At 54.0% G+C, this 14,856-nt stretch overlaps 7 protein-coding genes across 7 annotated transcripts; 5 read left to right on the top strand and 2 right to left on the bottom strand.

Annotated features, from left to right (window-relative positions):
* Positions 1 to 179: 179 nt before the first annotated feature.
* On the bottom strand, positions 180 to 2,226 carry B0H65DRAFT_146168 (WD repeat-containing protein NCU09302/NCU11420). The gene is made up of 2 exons (XM_062821006.1): positions 1,427 to 2,226; positions 180 to 1,362 (listed from the first exon to the last, which is right to left on the bottom strand). The coding sequence occupies exons 1-2, from the start codon at positions 1,959 to 1,961 to the stop codon at positions 335 to 337; spliced, it is 1,563 nt and encodes a 520-aa protein (XP_062682395.1). The 5' UTR covers positions 1,962 to 2,226; the 3' UTR covers positions 180 to 334.
* A 1-nt stretch (position 2,227) lies between these two features.
* B0H65DRAFT_146173 (uncharacterized protein) lies at positions 2,228 to 4,091 on the top strand. The gene has a single exon (XM_062821007.1). The coding sequence runs from the start codon at positions 2,614 to 2,616 to the stop codon at positions 3,991 to 3,993; it is 1,380 nt and encodes a 459-aa protein (XP_062682394.1). The 5' UTR covers positions 2,228 to 2,613; the 3' UTR covers positions 3,994 to 4,091.
* A 557-nt stretch (positions 4,092 to 4,648) lies between these two features.
* B0H65DRAFT_146165 (heterokaryon incompatibility protein-domain-containing protein) lies at positions 4,649 to 6,033 on the bottom strand. Its single transcript, XM_062821005.1, has one exon. The coding sequence runs from the start codon at positions 5,719 to 5,721 to the stop codon at positions 4,735 to 4,737; it is 987 nt and encodes a 328-aa protein (XP_062682393.1). The 5' UTR covers positions 5,722 to 6,033; the 3' UTR covers positions 4,649 to 4,734.
* Positions 6,034 to 6,147: 114 nt separating this feature from the next.
* On the top strand, positions 6,148 to 7,583 carry B0H65DRAFT_422494 (pyridoxal phosphate-dependent transferase; the record flags this gene model as incomplete). The annotated part of the gene is made up of 2 exons (XM_062824406.1): positions 6,148 to 6,386; positions 6,476 to 7,583. 2 exons carry the CDS (start codon positions 6,148 to 6,150, stop codon positions 7,581 to 7,583), a joined length of 1,347 nt encoding a protein of 448 aa, XP_062682392.1.
* Positions 7,584 to 8,072: 489 nt separating this feature from the next.
* B0H65DRAFT_547149 (Alpha/Beta hydrolase protein) lies at positions 8,073 to 9,220 on the top strand (the record flags this gene model as incomplete). Its single annotated transcript, XM_062829493.1, has 3 exons — positions 8,073 to 8,376; positions 8,439 to 8,543; positions 8,598 to 9,220. 3 exons carry the CDS (start codon positions 8,073 to 8,075, stop codon positions 9,218 to 9,220), a joined length of 1,032 nt encoding a protein of 343 aa, XP_062682391.1.
* Positions 9,221 to 10,279: 1,059 nt separating this feature from the next.
* On the top strand, positions 10,280 to 12,178 carry B0H65DRAFT_507438 (carotenoid oxygenase; the record flags this gene model as incomplete). The annotated part of the gene is made up of 2 exons (XM_062828138.1): positions 10,280 to 10,420; positions 10,481 to 12,178. The coding sequence occupies 2 exons, from the start codon at positions 10,280 to 10,282 to the stop codon at positions 12,176 to 12,178; spliced, it is 1,839 nt and encodes a 612-aa protein (XP_062682390.1).
* A 263-nt stretch (positions 12,179 to 12,441) lies between these two features.
* On the top strand, positions 12,442 to 14,074 carry B0H65DRAFT_460085 (uncharacterized protein). Its single transcript, XM_062826510.1, has 2 exons — positions 12,442 to 13,374; positions 13,460 to 14,074. Exons 1-2 carry the CDS (start codon positions 12,678 to 12,680, stop codon positions 13,669 to 13,671), a joined length of 909 nt encoding a protein of 302 aa, XP_062682389.1. The 5' UTR covers positions 12,442 to 12,677; the 3' UTR covers positions 13,672 to 14,074.
* The last annotated feature ends 782 nt before the right edge of the window (positions 14,075 to 14,856 follow it).

The raw sequence follows: 14,856 nt of genomic DNA, 5'->3' as shown, positions 1-14,856 counted from the left end.
ACCTGAGATCTCACCGGCCGAGTAATTGCGCTACCAATCATGTTTACCACTCGCGTGACACCAAGCAAGACATCGGTGGCTTCAAATGAACTGTCCAACCCAGCTTGAGCAAAACAAATAATCATTCAGGAGCATATAATCCCTTCGCATTGAGATCATTGCAATAAATGCCATGGTAAGCCGAAATCCAAACACTCGGTTATAGTTTCGAGTCTATCGACGCCGCCATCAAGTCATCCAAACATGGTATCATCGCAGAACACCAAGTACAACAAACATCCAAAAACAACACTAACAACACCCAGCTACCCAAAAAACATAAGCATCACCACCACTACATCCACAAACACAACTTCCCACTCGCCGTTCCGCCGGCCACCCAGTCCTTAGTCGGATGAAAGTGTGCAACCGCCGGCACCGCCGTGATCCCATCGCCTCCCAGCTGCGCCAACTGCTCTCCGTCCTCCGCATAAACGTCCACGAACCGATTCATGTTTCCAATTACAAACTTCTGCCACCCATCCTGTGGGTTCCTTTGCCACTGCGGCTTCAAAATCGTCACCCATCTTCCCGTCTGGTTGTTATGCGGTATCTGAACCGTCGGTTGCATTTCCTTTGCGGCTATGTCGTGCCCGGCTTTCCACTCGCCAGCAGAGGGGAAGCTGTAGATCTTGATGCGGTCGTCGTACGAAGAAGTGGCGATGTGTCCCGAGGAAGACCAAGACGCATGCGAAACAGAAAGACGGGATTCATGCTCCCCTAGGAGGGCAGGGTGGCGGAGGTCCCCCTTGCCACTGATCTTGCGTAGGTCCCAGATCTTGAGGGTGCGGTCGAGCGAGGCGGTCGCGACGAGGTGAGGGTGCTGAGGATGCAGGGAGAAACCGCCAATCTTTTGGTCGGTTAAGCCCCAAATTTCGGCCGAGGAAGGTTTGGTGCGCTGGTCTTGTCGGCCCAGGGAGCCTTGCAAGGTCGAGAAGATGATGGTGTTCGGGTCGGTAGTCGGGATGTCGATGGCGGAGATGGGGAGGTCGTCAGACGAAGAGGACGGGGCAAAGACCTCGGTTGAGATGCCCTTGTCTAGGTCCAATTTGCGAATCGAAGAGTCGTACGAGGCAGAGTAGATGGCATTGGAGTCGGTAGGGGAGAAGTGGAAGGAGGTGATTGTACGGGAGTGGGTTTTGAAGGCGGATATGATGGGGTCTGGGTATTCGGCATCTTCATCGTCGTCGTCGATTTCGGGCGCGGGTTGAGAAGCGTCGAACACGCCCATGGCGCCTTCTTTGTCGCCAGCGAAGATTATGGGCTTTTCTTCGGTGGGGTGGAAGCACATGGAGTAGATGCGCTGGGGAACGAGTTTGATATCTGTTGCAACAAACTTGTTAGTGAAACTTGCATCGTAGTTGGGACAGTATTTGGGGAGACGTACCATTAACTGCCCACTTCTCGTACAACTTGAGTCCGCTCATGCGCAACCGCAAGTCCTTTAACCCCTTATCCTTGGTATCTTTGACATCGTCGTCTGTAAACGTCCTCACACCAGGTTGCGCCCCTCGAACACCAAGACCCTTCAACAGCGCTAGGCCGTCGGCACTACTTTCCCACTTGCGACCCTCGACCGTGATGTCGCCGAGGTTCAAATCACCACTGACGCGCATCTTCTTGGCCTTGGCCTTTGCTGCTTCCGCCTCGGCTTCAACATCTAGTTTGCGCTTGAGAACTTCGGAATCCGCTTCGAGGCCGGCGAGGCGACTGCTCTGGCGCGTGGGACGGGCCGGTTCCTTTTTGACAGGTTCGCGCTTGACTCGGGGCGTGCTGGCGCGTTTGGGCTTGGGAGGCGCAGGCTTCGGGATAATCTTGTCTGCCGTGGTACTGATGCCGCTTAGGATGGCATTGTTGTTGGCAATGTTCTCGAGGCGCTTGCGCTCGAACGCGCTCATAACGGGTTCCTTCTTGGGAGGCATCTTGGGACTCGGGAAAATGCAACGGCCGATAGAACACGAGGAGGACGGTTTGGTGAAGACAATGGAGGATGACAAAAAGGGTCTAAAACAAGAGACAGACACCAGACGCTATCTTTATTCAAGAGTTTACGCACGGGTAGGCCAGGCAGCAACGCGAATGTGGTAAAGTGCAACAGATGGTCGCAATCAACAATGGAAATCAATTAAAAAACTAAACTGGAGGCGCGCCACCGGGTCGCGTCGACGCATGAGAAACAAATCGGCGCACGAAATCACGGGACACGCAATCGCTGTTGGACGCGGGAAGGCCTTTTAGCGTCTAGTGCACTAACGAACAGCCCTGTAATTTTGCGGAGTTAATGCTAGCAGTCCCCTGCAGTCTGGACAGCAAGGGTCTTTGGTGGGGTAGGTCCCGGCAGGCAATCTTTGATCGATTCCGAAATTTTGAATCTGAACTTTTGACTTTGGCGTTTTCCTGCCTCGTCTCCATCTATCTCCATTCTTCCCTACCTTTGCTGCCGACCACCACAATCGCGAATCGCAAGGTGCTACCCCCGTGCTGGACACGAACATCTGCAACAACGTCGAGAAACATATAATAAGAGACCACAATCGCTATATCCTAACCCGGTGAAACCGGACCACCGCCACCATGTCGTCGACAACCATGCTTCCCTTCCTCTACCAGACTAGGACGATCCAACGCCTGTCCCGCACTGGTCTCAAGACAACAGCCCTTCGCGCCTATTACAGATCCGAGTCCAACCTTGATTCTCGCTCACCTCCATCTCGTGTCCGAAGAGTAGCCCCATCGATGCTCAGCAGAGATCCTATCCCCTTCGACCTCCCAAGTCAACAATTCGAGAAGCCCAAGCGGAAATGGCAACCAGAAGACCTCGGCGAGGGACAAAAAACAACCTTGACCCCCACAGAGCGCTACGCCTTCGACACCATCTTTCAGGACATCGTCAAGAAGAACAAGACTACAGAAGACGACCCGTTGGAGATCAGCGTCAAAGACCCCGACCCCGAAGCCGCCCACAACACCGTCAAGATTCTACTCCAGGACGCCGCCGCGGCCTACACCAAGGAATGGCGACCTGTCCAGCGCCCCTTCGACCCCCTTTCACCCGTTGAACAGACACAACGCGCCGTCGACCGTGACAGCGCCCTCCTGCGTTTTCCTCCAAGTTTGCGACAGGCCGCGCGCATGGCCCTCGGTATCCTTGAAGCAGACAAGGGAACCGGGAGATCGTCGATCCTCGACAACGCCCGAACCGCCGAACAAACGCAAGAACAACTCCCCGCCGATCCCCTCAGCAAGCAAGTCGCCGAGGAGGCTATGAGACGCGAGGAACGCACCCGAGTCGAGTCCAAGATGAGAGCTGCCACCTCCGACTTCCAGCTGTGGGACATTCTGGAAGAGGAGGTCTTCTCCATGGTTAAGAAGCTGGGTATCGCCGACCGGTCCGGGGTGTCCAAGGCGCCTGTGAAGAAGACGGGACGCAAAACCAAGGAGGTGCAAGAAGATGGAGACTACGAGTACGGCTACGAGTTCGAACCAGGCCAGGAGAGAATCTCCATGCACCTCTACGGCCCTCTATACCCCGCCTACCTCCTCTACGGCCTGCGCCTCATGGACACTTCGTTCTCCCGCTCCTCGCCGTTGGCGCTGAACATCCTCCCACGCATCAAGGAGCTCGGCTTAGCCAGCTACGTCCTCGGCGCCAGCACGCCGTTTTACAACCTCCTGGTCCACATCCATTGGCACCGCTATGGCGACGCAGAGGCTGTGTTCAACCTGCTAGAGGAGATGCGTTTTGCTGGTCTGTACGCCAACGAGGACTCGCTGGCTGTTGTTCACAGCATCGAGACGCACTTCTTGAGGTCGGATAGGGGCCAGATGGGCCCGTTCATGGAGGAGTTGGTGAGCTTGCCCGAGTACGAATTTGCGATCAAGCCAAGAATTCGTCATTGGTCCACTACGATTGGTATTCACATCCAGGAGAGGCAGCGGCATCTCAAGCTTTGAGCTCCACGATGGTTGTGTGGTTTTGAAGTTGCGCAGTTGGAAGCAGCGGGCCCGGCCAGTCGCGCAGGAGTTCGAAGAATCTTCAAGCATACCCCATGTACAACAATACGATGTCCCCTATCTGGTTCCAGTAAACTTCCCTTATGCTATAAGTCCTTATTATCCCCTCCTTGGTGACACGTTAAGACTGGCTACCTATCCCAAACTTCGTTCGCAGCATGCCCCCCTTCTACCTCGTCTATTTAGTCCGCTTGTGATCACCGACCGCTGCGGAAAATATCCTGAGAGCGGCCATCCTTTCCATGGACCTGGATGGAATGCTTCCACACAGGCTGATCGGCTTCTCGACTTGTTGACCAGGAGACTTCCATGATTTCCGTGTGTATCTCCATGGTTAGCGTTTGCTTGGTCGTCACGGTTTCTCCCCAGCCGGAACCTGATCGGAGATTGCGAAGACGATTGCCAATGTTCGAGATTGCCAGCGGGTTGCGGAAATCGCCTCCACAATACACACCAATGTCGATTAGTAGTCCGGACTGGACCATATCTTTCGTATACATGGTAGCCCATATCTCGGTTTCACCATCCTCTCTGGGGGATCTACCACAAACAAGCCAGAAATAGTCGCCTTTGTTTTCCGGTCGTTCCTTCCAGTCCTTGCCCAATGGGTCATGGGTGTGCATGAGGAACTCTATCCGGACAACACCAGCGAAGTGCGGGTTGTTGTCGATTCGGAAACAGTTAGGCCCGGAAACGAAGGTGTAACAAGCGATCGCCCGTTTCTGGCACCATCATTGGACTTGTGCCACCATAATGAATGCCCAAAAAAGTTGACATCTCTACCGCGGCGTTCGTGACGGTGAACGAAGGAATGGGTACGTTTGGGTCGTCCATCAGCTCTATTGTTCCGGCTCCCGAAAAGGCTTCCGGCCTTGGGGCCAGGACACCACATAGGACATCGGATGGCGATGGTTCTTCCCACGCGAAGATGGACAAGTCGTTTATCTGCTGTAAAATGGCCTCTTGGAGTCGACGGAAAGCGCCTTGCCCTTCGCCATATATCAGAGGCATGTTCACTCCAAATATGCCCAAGAGCGAGTACGCGCGATCTTCGATACGTGTGGTGGTCCTGCCCGCGGCCCAGGACATCTTCTGTGCGACTGATATATCATCGAGAGGCCTTCGTTCCAACGCGAGAACCCGCCTGTCGATATTCGTGATGCTCTGTATGGCTTCCAGCACTTCCAAGGTGTCACACCGGAATTTCCAGTCTGTGTCATAAAACCAGACCTTTTCAGGGGCGATAAGCTCTTGAAGCGTCCAGCCACGGGTGAACCATCTGCAACGACCAAGTTGCTCTTCGGTCGGTAAATCCTCGCCTGGCTTAAGGTCCTCAAGGAATGCAATACAGACCCAGGCTTCGCGGTAGTAGGCATACATGGAGTTGATGGATTCGGTCAACTCGGCGCTACTGCTCTTGTCGATACAGCAGGTGTCAACCCAAGCATAGTCGACGTTCCTCCCCCGCGCCACCCGACATATCCCTTCGATCTTGACCCAGCCCTTCTTCCGTTTAGCAGCCTCGACGTTTGTCATATCCGAGAACGCGACTTCCTCAGCTCCCCATGTGTGAGATAGAATCAGATATCTGGGCCGCTCCCAAGGGTAGCGACTTATCATGCCGTCGAAGCGCACAAGAGCGAAATGCGAACACCGGATCAACCACATCTTCGCGAAAAGGCGGATGCCCAGTCTTTGGCTTAAAGGGAATCGTCGACAAACTTTGTTAACACGAAATATGCCGCTATTACCGCGGGTTCTGTTGACAAAAAGGGTCTGTGTCGATGGCCGTTGGGTAGCTTATGATATGGTGCTGTTACAAGGTGACATTGAAGTCAAGGAGATAAGAAGCCTGATGGGAAGAATTCCCCCGTACCATGAAGCGGGGTAACCTGATTGGGCCGATCGGATGCTCTCCAATCTCGCCGAAGACGGAGCTCTCTTCAGGTCGACAGAGGGACTATTTAGAGGTACACCAACTGCCCGTGTACCTGCAACGAAATCCTAAGCCCCCAAAACTCGACGTAGTGTCCCGTGTCAGGGAGTTTGACGGGCCATAACACTTGAACATTGGACCTTCACCCAATTACAACGATGTCATCCAACTCCGACTTTCTTACTTCCCCTCACGGCAGCTATCAAGAGGCAGCAGAAGCCCTCGCTGCTGCCCAGTCTCGATATGTCGCCAACAATCCCCTCTCCAAGAAACAACATGAACTGGCCGTTGAGTCGCTGCCAGGCGGCAACACCCGCACCTTGTTACACACTTCTCCGTTTCCACTTTGCATGAAGCATGGAAAAGGCACCTTTGTGTGGGATGAAGATGGCCACAAGTGAGTGAATTGTTACCTCTATTACCAGCGGGGCATCTGAATGACTGAATCCCCATCATCACCAGCCACCGCTAACACTTCCCACATAGATACACTGACTTTGTAGGCGAGCTCTCCGCTGGCCTCTACGGTCATTCTCACCCCGTCATCCGTACCGCCATTCTCTTTACCTTTGACGATATCGGTCTCTCCCTCGGCTCCACCACCACTTACGAAGCCCGCTACGCCTCCCTTTTGTGTCAACGCTTCAAGCTCGAGCGCGTGCGCATGGCCAACACCGGCACGGAAGCGAATCTCCATGCTCTGGCAGCTGCTAGGCACTACACGGGGAAGAGGAAGGTGGTAGTGTTCAACGGGGGGTATCATGGTGGTTGTTTCTCTTTCGGGGGAGGTAAGGCGGCGCCGAATACGGCTGATAAGGGGGATTTTGTGGTTGTGCAGAGGTACGGGGATGAGGAGGCAGCTGCTGAGGCGGAGAGGGTGATTGAGGAAACGGCGAAGGGAGGAAATCTGGCAGCGGTGTTGGTAGAGGGGTTGCAAGGTGCTGGGGGGTGCCTTCCGGGCAGCAAAGGGTTCCTGCTGGCGGTACAGGAAGCGGCTAAGAGGGCAAGTGCACTGTTTATTCTGGATGAGGTAAAGACTTCCCGGTTGGCACCAAACGGATTGGGGCAGGAGCTGGGGTTGAGCCCGGACTTGGTCACGCTGGGAAAGTACCTGGGTGGTGGATTCAGCTTTGGAGCGTTTGGAGGAAGGAAGGAGATCATGGACTCGGTCTATGACCCGAGGGTGAAGGGCAGTTTGGCCCACTCTGGCACTTTCAACAACAATACCATGACGATGTGTGCTGGGTATGCGGGCCTGAAGGAGGTGTTTACGGAGGAAGTATGTGTCGAGTTTAATAAGGTGGGGGATGACCTAAGGGAGAGGTTGAACGATGTTGCAAAGGGGACAAGATTGAGGTTTACCGGAAGGGGTTCGTTGATTGGGTTGCACTTCAGGGAGGATGGAACTTTGGAGAGCCAGGAGAGGGCGGATTTGAGGGATCTATTTTGGTTTGAGATGCTGGAGCGGGCATTTTGGATGACGAGGAGAGGGTCCATTGCCATGATGTTGGATACCCCGAAGGAGGAGCTGGATCGGTTTGTTGATGCTGTTAGCAGGTTCCTGGAGAGATATGCTGGCATTATGACGTTGTAGACGTAGTGCGTCTACGTGCTCTCTCGTTGCTTTCCACTTGGCTTTAAGACATTTCGGTGTGTTTTCCTGTACTACCAGGGATGAACATTGTGGACGTGGATCGAATATTCCGAAGTCGATTTGGCAGACTTGCCGATGGAAGTTGGAACTGAAACACTACACAGTTTGCTTGTTCCCGTATTTCGATCTTGAGCCTGGTACAGCATCCAATTGGTTTTGCTTCTTTTGCTTCCCCACGCCTTCGGATAACAGCCGGCTTTTACGGCAGTTGATCTCACTTCCCCTCACGCCCCCCCCCCCCCCTCCCCCCCCCCCGGCTGACGATAAGCCTCGGTCCAAGTCTACGCCAAGTGGTACACTATCTCCGAGTGGGTATCAACAAACGAGTTGAAGATAACATCTACTGCTGGTGCCTGTAATGTCCTCCGTCCACGATATTCATATGATTCGCGTCTCAAGGACATCACAAGGAAAAGACCAAGCAGCACAATGGCCAGCCAAGAAGATCCCGGCACCACTATCCCTCCCCACGTTCTCTCCAAGTTGAATCCGGACTTCGTCCAGTTCTTCCGGGACGTCCTGTCAAAGCGACCGCGAGATGTCTCCATCGAGGAACTCCGAGCCCATCCTGAGAAGTACCGAGCGCTAACTGCCATCGATACCTCCAAGTGCGAGCGAGTGGCAGACTACGAGGTCACGTCGGAAGATGGAGCCTCGGTTCCTGTGAGGGTCTATCATCCGGACCCAAGAAAGCATGGGGACGGACCATATCCTGTTCATATGAACCATCATGGTGGGTAAAACGAGCCGCAAGAAGGGTGTTGAATGCATGCTGACCAAGAGTTGACGGAACAGGGGGTGGGTTTGTGATTGGGGATCTTTTTACGGACGGTCAGCTCTGTCTGAGTATGCGCGAGGCGGGTGTGGTGGTTGTGGATGTGAATTATCGTCACTGTCCTGGTAAGAAATCGATGCCATCGCTCCTTCCGGAAGGCATTCGTTGACAAAAGACAGAAACAATCTTTGGCAAGGCCTTCCAAGATGCATGGGCGGCCTTGAACTGGGTGATCGACTCCTCTACCACCCTCAACATCGACCCCTCCTCCATCTCCGTAGGCGGTATCTCGGCCGGCGGGCACATCTCCTTCGTTTTGCAACACATGGCCCGCGACGCCGGTCTCCCGCTCAAGCTGTGCTTGGCCTCCGTCCCTCCCACAACTGACTGCATCAGCTACGACTCCCCTACCGACTCCCCCTATCTCTCTTTCCGCGAGTTTGCAAATGGACCTGCCCTCCCCTGGGACCGCATCAAGTACTTTGGACAGTCCGTTTTCCCGCCCGAAAAGCGGGATGAAATCCGGAAAATGTCGCCGGACTGGTGGCTAGCGCCGATCAAGGCCCCGAATTTCAAAGGGTTGTGTCCGACTTTTATCAGGACGGCGGAGTGCGATATCCTGAGGGATGAGGGGGAGGCGTATGGGCTGAAATTGGTAGAGGGAGGGAATAAAGTCACGATCAAGAGGTATCTGGGGGCGGTGCATACGATGATGTACTTGCCGTTGGAGAACGACCAGAGGAAGAGTTATGATGAGGATGCGATTAGGGCGTTGAGGGAGGCGCATGGATTGGCGAAGTGATTCCGCGTCTTGTTTTGTTTCTCCTTTTCCACATCCCGTTTTTTTTGCTTGTTCGAGGCATGTCACCACCAAACATTTGTGGGAAGTGGAAATACAGGTACTCATCATGCTCTCCCGAACTTCCTGATATCCGCATCTATTTTGAGGTTATAATCCACTATCACCGGGCAGTCGCAGGCGCTGAAAGTCTGGACCCCTTCCGTCACCTACAAAAACAGAAGGTGGTTGCGGAAGCGTCCATCCCATCTCCGTTGTTTCGGTTTCGGTCACCTTCAGGGGAAGCTCAGTTCGCTTATATCCTCATCTCAGTGGTCCAAGTGGATTTAAGATTTTTGGAGGCGCATTGGCGCAGCCGTCGGAGTTGTGACCGTCAGCGCGTCACTATTCGCATTCGTTTACAGTTGTCGAATTGGGTACTTTTCCCGTCACAGGTTCCGGTACAGGACGCCTAGGGCGGTCTCGGGGTTACGCTGTCGACGCCGTCGAAATGGCGGCCAAGAGGCCTATCATTCCTGTTCCCGATCGCTAAACCCGTCGCTTGGCGGCAACCATCGCATTCGTCGCTTTCATCGGGAGCAAATCCGGATCCCGCCGTCTCCATTCACCGGGCATCCGTGGGTGCCCCAGTGTCCGCAGGGCAACGCGGCACACCCACTTTCCGTCCCTTCACTGCAGATACCAACATGTCCAACATGTTTCAGGGTTTTTGCTGATGCGTCGCTTTCTTCGGATTGACATATGGATGACGATTCGTTTTCCCTTATAGCCACTGTGTTATAAGTATGCCTTTTTGTCAACCTGCGTTGAGAATTTCCGATCTTGCATCTTTGTTTGCGGCTCCTTGTTGTTGACCTGACAGCGGCTGTTTACTAACGGATACCGCCTGGACCCCACTGGAGCGTTAGCTGCCGAAACCGCCACGGGCAAATTCACGATTGCATCACCACCACAATCGGCTCGCTTTGTCTCATTCGTTAACCACGTGCACACAAGGGATCAAAACATTACCAGAAAATCCAGCAGCTGACGGTCTCGAGAAATTCGATATTCCAGGCCAGTATGAGTCCTCATGAGGTGAACGGCACAGTGCCGGAGAACTCGACCACCTTCCGGACACAAGCCGATGAGCACGCCGACCATGAGGCAAGCCTACAAAGTTTAAGGACCGGCAAATACGAAGATTGGCCGAACGAAGCTGCTGTAAGTCAGATACTCCTCGCAAGTCTTTCCTCCAAGAATATCTCACTAACCTTCCAACAGTTCGATGGCCTCACCGAGGAGCGAGGCCCGATCAAGATCGCCGTGACCGGCAACATCCCGACATGGGCTGCCGGCTCCCTCTACCGCACCGGTCCTGGTCTCTACAAGATCGACACGGACGCCGGCGCCACCTTCGAGATGAGCCACTGGTTCGATGGGCTGGCTCATACCCACCGCTTCGACATCATCCCGAACGAAGAAGGGTCCGTTGACGTCTTCTACTCGTCACGTCGCCAAGCTGAAGAAATGATGGAGGTCATCAAGAAGCAGGGAACCTGGCCGTATTATAGCTTCGGTCAGAAGGCGGATCCCTGCCTCGGTTTGTTCTCCAAGGCCATGGCTGCGTTCAAGGGACTGAGGGAGTCACCGGAGGAGAAGTGGCATAACAACATCAACGTCGTCGTGCACGTCAACCCTCCCGGACTTGAGGCTGCTGCCGGAAACATCGTTGGAAAGGGGAAACTGGCCGTGACGGAGAACGACCCACAGGTCCTGGGACATAGGCCTGAGTTGCCCAAGTCGATATGGATCAGCACCGACAACTGCGCCATGAAGCAGATCGACCCCAAAACTTTGGAGCCCATCGGCTGGGCGACCCAAGACGTCCTTCACCCTGAGTTGAAGGGCCCCATGTCCTGTGCTCATGCCCAAAGGGACCCTGAGACAGGTGACCTCTTCAACTACAACCTGGAACTTGGCCCGAAGCCCACCTATCGAATCTTCCGTGTCGACGCATCCAGTGGAAAGACGGAGATCCTGGCCACCATCCGCGACCCCATCGTTTCACCTGCCTACATCCATAGCTTGTTCCTCTCGCCCAGCTTCGTCGTCCTCTGTATCCCGACCTCACACTTTGGCCTCAACGGCACACAGATTCCCTGGGAACGCAACCTCCTCGATGCCATCAGGCCCTATGACCCAAGCCGAAAAACCCAATGGATCGTCATCGACAGGAAACACGGCAAAGGCGTAGTAGCCCGCTTCGAGACCGATGGCCGTTTCTTCTTCCACACTGTCAACGCCTTTGAAGAGCCCTCTTCCCAGCCCGACTCCTCCGAAATCAGCCTCTACTGCGACGTCATCGACTTTGGGTCCCACGAATTCATCCACTCCCTCTACCTCGACGTGATCCTCGACAGAGACTCCGCAGCCAAGAAGTTCTACGAAGACGAACAACGCGCCCGTAACTCCCTTGCCCACCTAACGCGCTACCACTTCACCATCAACCCCGACTCACCCTCTAACAAGCTGCCCACCACCCCAGACCCCAAGAACCATGAAGCCTTCCGCATCCCCGCCCCGCACGCTGGTGAACTCCCAACCATTAACCCCCTCTATGCCACCAAGAAGCACCGCTACGTCTACAGCCTGCCCTTCCGAGGCCGCAGTACGCTGACCGATGCCATCGTCAAGACTGATACCGATACACGGGAGGTACTCTTTTGGGACAACCCCAAGGGGCATATACCCGGTGAAGCCATCTTCATTCCGAGGCCGGTTGGAGAGGAGGAGGATGATGGGGTGTTACTGAGCTTGGTGCTGGATGGAGAAAAGGGCAAGAGCTATCTGCTTTGCTTGGATGCGAAGACGATGACAGAGATGGGGAGAGCAGAGGTAGAATTTGCGATTGCTTTGGGCTTTCATGGCGCACATGTGCCGTCGAGTAGGACAGTAACGAGGGTCGAGGGTCAGGAGTAAAGATTCTGTAGGATAGGGGTTCAGTTCCGTTGTCGAGGGCGGTTATCTTGTTTGTACTTGTGTCTGGATATAGCTTGTATGAATCATGCTGGTGGGAAGCGGAAAAGTCAAAGATCAGTTTGGTACAAGTACCTCTTTTGTCCTCCTTTCGGTTTGCTTCCAGTTTTTTGAGACTCACTGTCGTTCCTTCCGCACTCGCTGCGACTCGATTATGTCGTACACCCCTCTTGGGCTAACAGATAGGCTCCGACGGCCAAGTGGCCCACTGATATCGTGCGGGGTTGAGCCGGTAGTTCCTGCCATTTGTACCAGCGATTACCAGCAGGGAAATTTCCGAATCTTCGGCGGTCTTTCTACCCTCCATCTCATCAACGATCATTCTTCCACAGCAGCCACTTGTGACGTCCTTTCCTCGTCCCGTATACCTCTACCATCGCTGATCCAAGCCTTCGCCGGAAGTCTCTCTCTACGAGTCTCCATTCGGAGACAGACCGGAAACATGACCACCCCGGAACAAGACGGAGCCGCACGCCTTGCGGCACGGAAACCGATCCCGAAACCCGTCCCCGCCTACCTGCCTACAGCCGGATCTCCCCTTTCCGTCGACAAGAACCTCTACTCAACCATCCAACAAGCTCCTCGCGTCCTCACCGAGGAGTTCACCATTCCTATCCGCTCCGGTCGTGCCTGGACTGCCTCCGCCGGCTCCATCATCCGCATATCCACCCCCGAAGGTCCTCAAGTTGGCGACCTCAACATCTGGAATCTCCACAACCCCCGCGAACGCTTCTGGGCCTCCCGCACCAAACAGCTTCACGCATCGCACGTCTCAACCTACGACCGGCTCTGGTCCAACCTCCCCTTCATGCGGCCCATGCTGACCATCATCGCTGACACGCTGTCCTGGTATGAACAAGACGAGCATGGAGGCAGGGTGCATGACCTCTTGGGGACGAGGTGTGATCCGTACATCAATAACGTGTTGAGTGGCGGAGAGTTTGACTTCCACTGCCATTCGAACCTGACGAGGGCGGTGATGGAGTATGGGTTGAACGAGGGAGATGTGCATGATGTTATTAATCTGTTCCAGGTTACGGGTTTGGACGAGAAGGGAAGGTATTTTATGAGCCCGTGTCCGGCAAGCAAGGGGGATTTTGTGGAGTTTTTGGCGGAACAGGACGTTTTGATGGCGCTGAGTAGGGCTCCCTCCCCTTTGCTACTCTTTCCACTTGGCGTTGTGCTCTTCGATCATGACTTCTTGCTGACTTGGTATTGACACAGGCACTTGTCCTGGTGGCGACCTCTCGCTCTGGGGTTTCGGAAGCGATAACGAGAAAGAGATGATCAAGTGCTGCCGGCCGTTGAAGGTCGAGGTCTTCCGTCTGGAGGACGAGCAGCTACTTCAACGAAGTGGGTGGAAGCCAGCAGAAAAGGCAAATTATCGCGGTCGGCATGGGCTGGTTGTTGCGGAACGAAGCACAAGCAACAAGTGAAAGCAAGTCGAAGAGACGAGTTCCATGATATATCGGAAACACTTGATCATATCACAAGTCCAGTTGGAAACTCTGCTGCCTGGACTCCTCAGTGGCCTAGAGATCAACTCATACGACTCGGTGCACTCACCGGTCTGCATTCGACTTTGTCCATGATGTGAGTAACAAGCTCTTCTGCGCATAACTCCGATTATCTGATTGTATCACGTCGTCATGCTGTTGCTTGTTCCCCATCTTCTCTTAGAATAGCTTCAAAACTCCTTCTGATCACACGCCTATAGACTTACAGTGTGTAGGCATCTACGCCAGGCGTGTAATGGAAACGTTTCAGTTGCACTGACAGGGTTGAGTCAACTCCATGCCAAGAGACTATCACCAAGCCCCGAAACACAGCCATTGAGATGATAATGATTTACTTCACCAAGAAATCCGCTCTCAGCTCCAAGCGGCCTCCGACGGCTGTGCCAAAACGGGTAGTTCTTGGCTCTTCAGGGTTCTGTACTGTGTAATCGGGTCGAACCGATGACAGGTAAAAGACCACGATGATTGGCCGACTGTGGTAAGCTGTACAAGTAGAACCACCACTCGGCTCCTTCGATGCTACTTCAAACAATTGACATCTTTCATTGGCAGCACTGTTTCCAGCTACACAATAGGGCTGACATGTACCCACTGACATGCGCATTTGGGTTCAGTCTGTGCCTCTCTTCTCCCGTTCTGTACCATTCCACTGGATCGTTTCCGGTTACACCGACCTGATTGCTGGAACCGGATTTCCAGTTTGGCTACATACATCCCTGGCGGGTATCTGGTCCCGGCCGACCGTCATCGGCATTGTCATATTGCTATTTTGCAATTGTCCAATGATCGAACGTTCTTGCCCTCACCCAGATATCGACATCGCCACCTCTGAACCTGGATCCTTCCCCCCATGTGCCCGTGCCGCACATTGGCCATGTGTAGATGGCTATCATACCTCTCTCTACTCTGTAAACAGCTGCCTAGTTGGACGAAACAAAATTTGGACCACAAACTATACTACCTTGTGGTTTCAATGGCACGTTGCGGCGCTCTTGATCCTTGTCTCGACGGAGCTATCTCCTTAACCGTGGACTATCGGATGGACCGAGCACTTTGCCTGCAACACCAGATTGGTGTTAACTCCGAGTCATGGACTATCTACTA

The sequence above is a fragment of the Neurospora tetraspora genome (assembly GCF_033439725.1).
Source record: "Neurospora tetraspora strain CBS 560.94 chromosome Unknown B0H65scaffold_3, whole genome shotgun sequence".
NCBI lineage: Eukaryota > Fungi > Ascomycota > Sordariomycetes > Sordariales > Sordariaceae > Neurospora > Neurospora tetraspora.
Note: the sequence above shows the minus strand (reverse complement) of the source record. Positions and strands in the feature narration are given on the sequence as shown.

Coding starts and splice junctions, on each gene's coding strand:
- B0H65DRAFT_460085 (XM_062826510.1), top strand. CDS start 12,678: ATGACCACCCCGGAACAAGACGGAGCCGCACGCCTTGCGGCACGGAAA. Junction 13,375..13,459: donor GGACGTTTTGATGGCGCTGA/GTAGGGCTCCCT, acceptor GTATTGACACAG/GCACTTGTCCTGGTGGCGAC.
- B0H65DRAFT_146168 (XM_062821006.1), bottom strand. CDS start 1,961: ATGCCTCCCAAGAAGGAACCCGTTATGAGCGCGTTCGAGCGCAAGCGC. Junction 1,363..1,426: donor CGAGAAGTGGGCAGTTAATG/GTACGTCTCCCC, acceptor TTGTTGCAACAG/ATATCAAACTCGTTCCCCAG.
- B0H65DRAFT_146173 (XM_062821007.1), top strand. CDS start 2,614: ATGTCGTCGACAACCATGCTTCCCTTCCTCTACCAGACTAGGACGATC.
- B0H65DRAFT_146165 (XM_062821005.1), bottom strand. CDS start 5,721: ATGTGGTTGATCCGGTGTTCGCATTTCGCTCTTGTGCGCTTCGACGGC.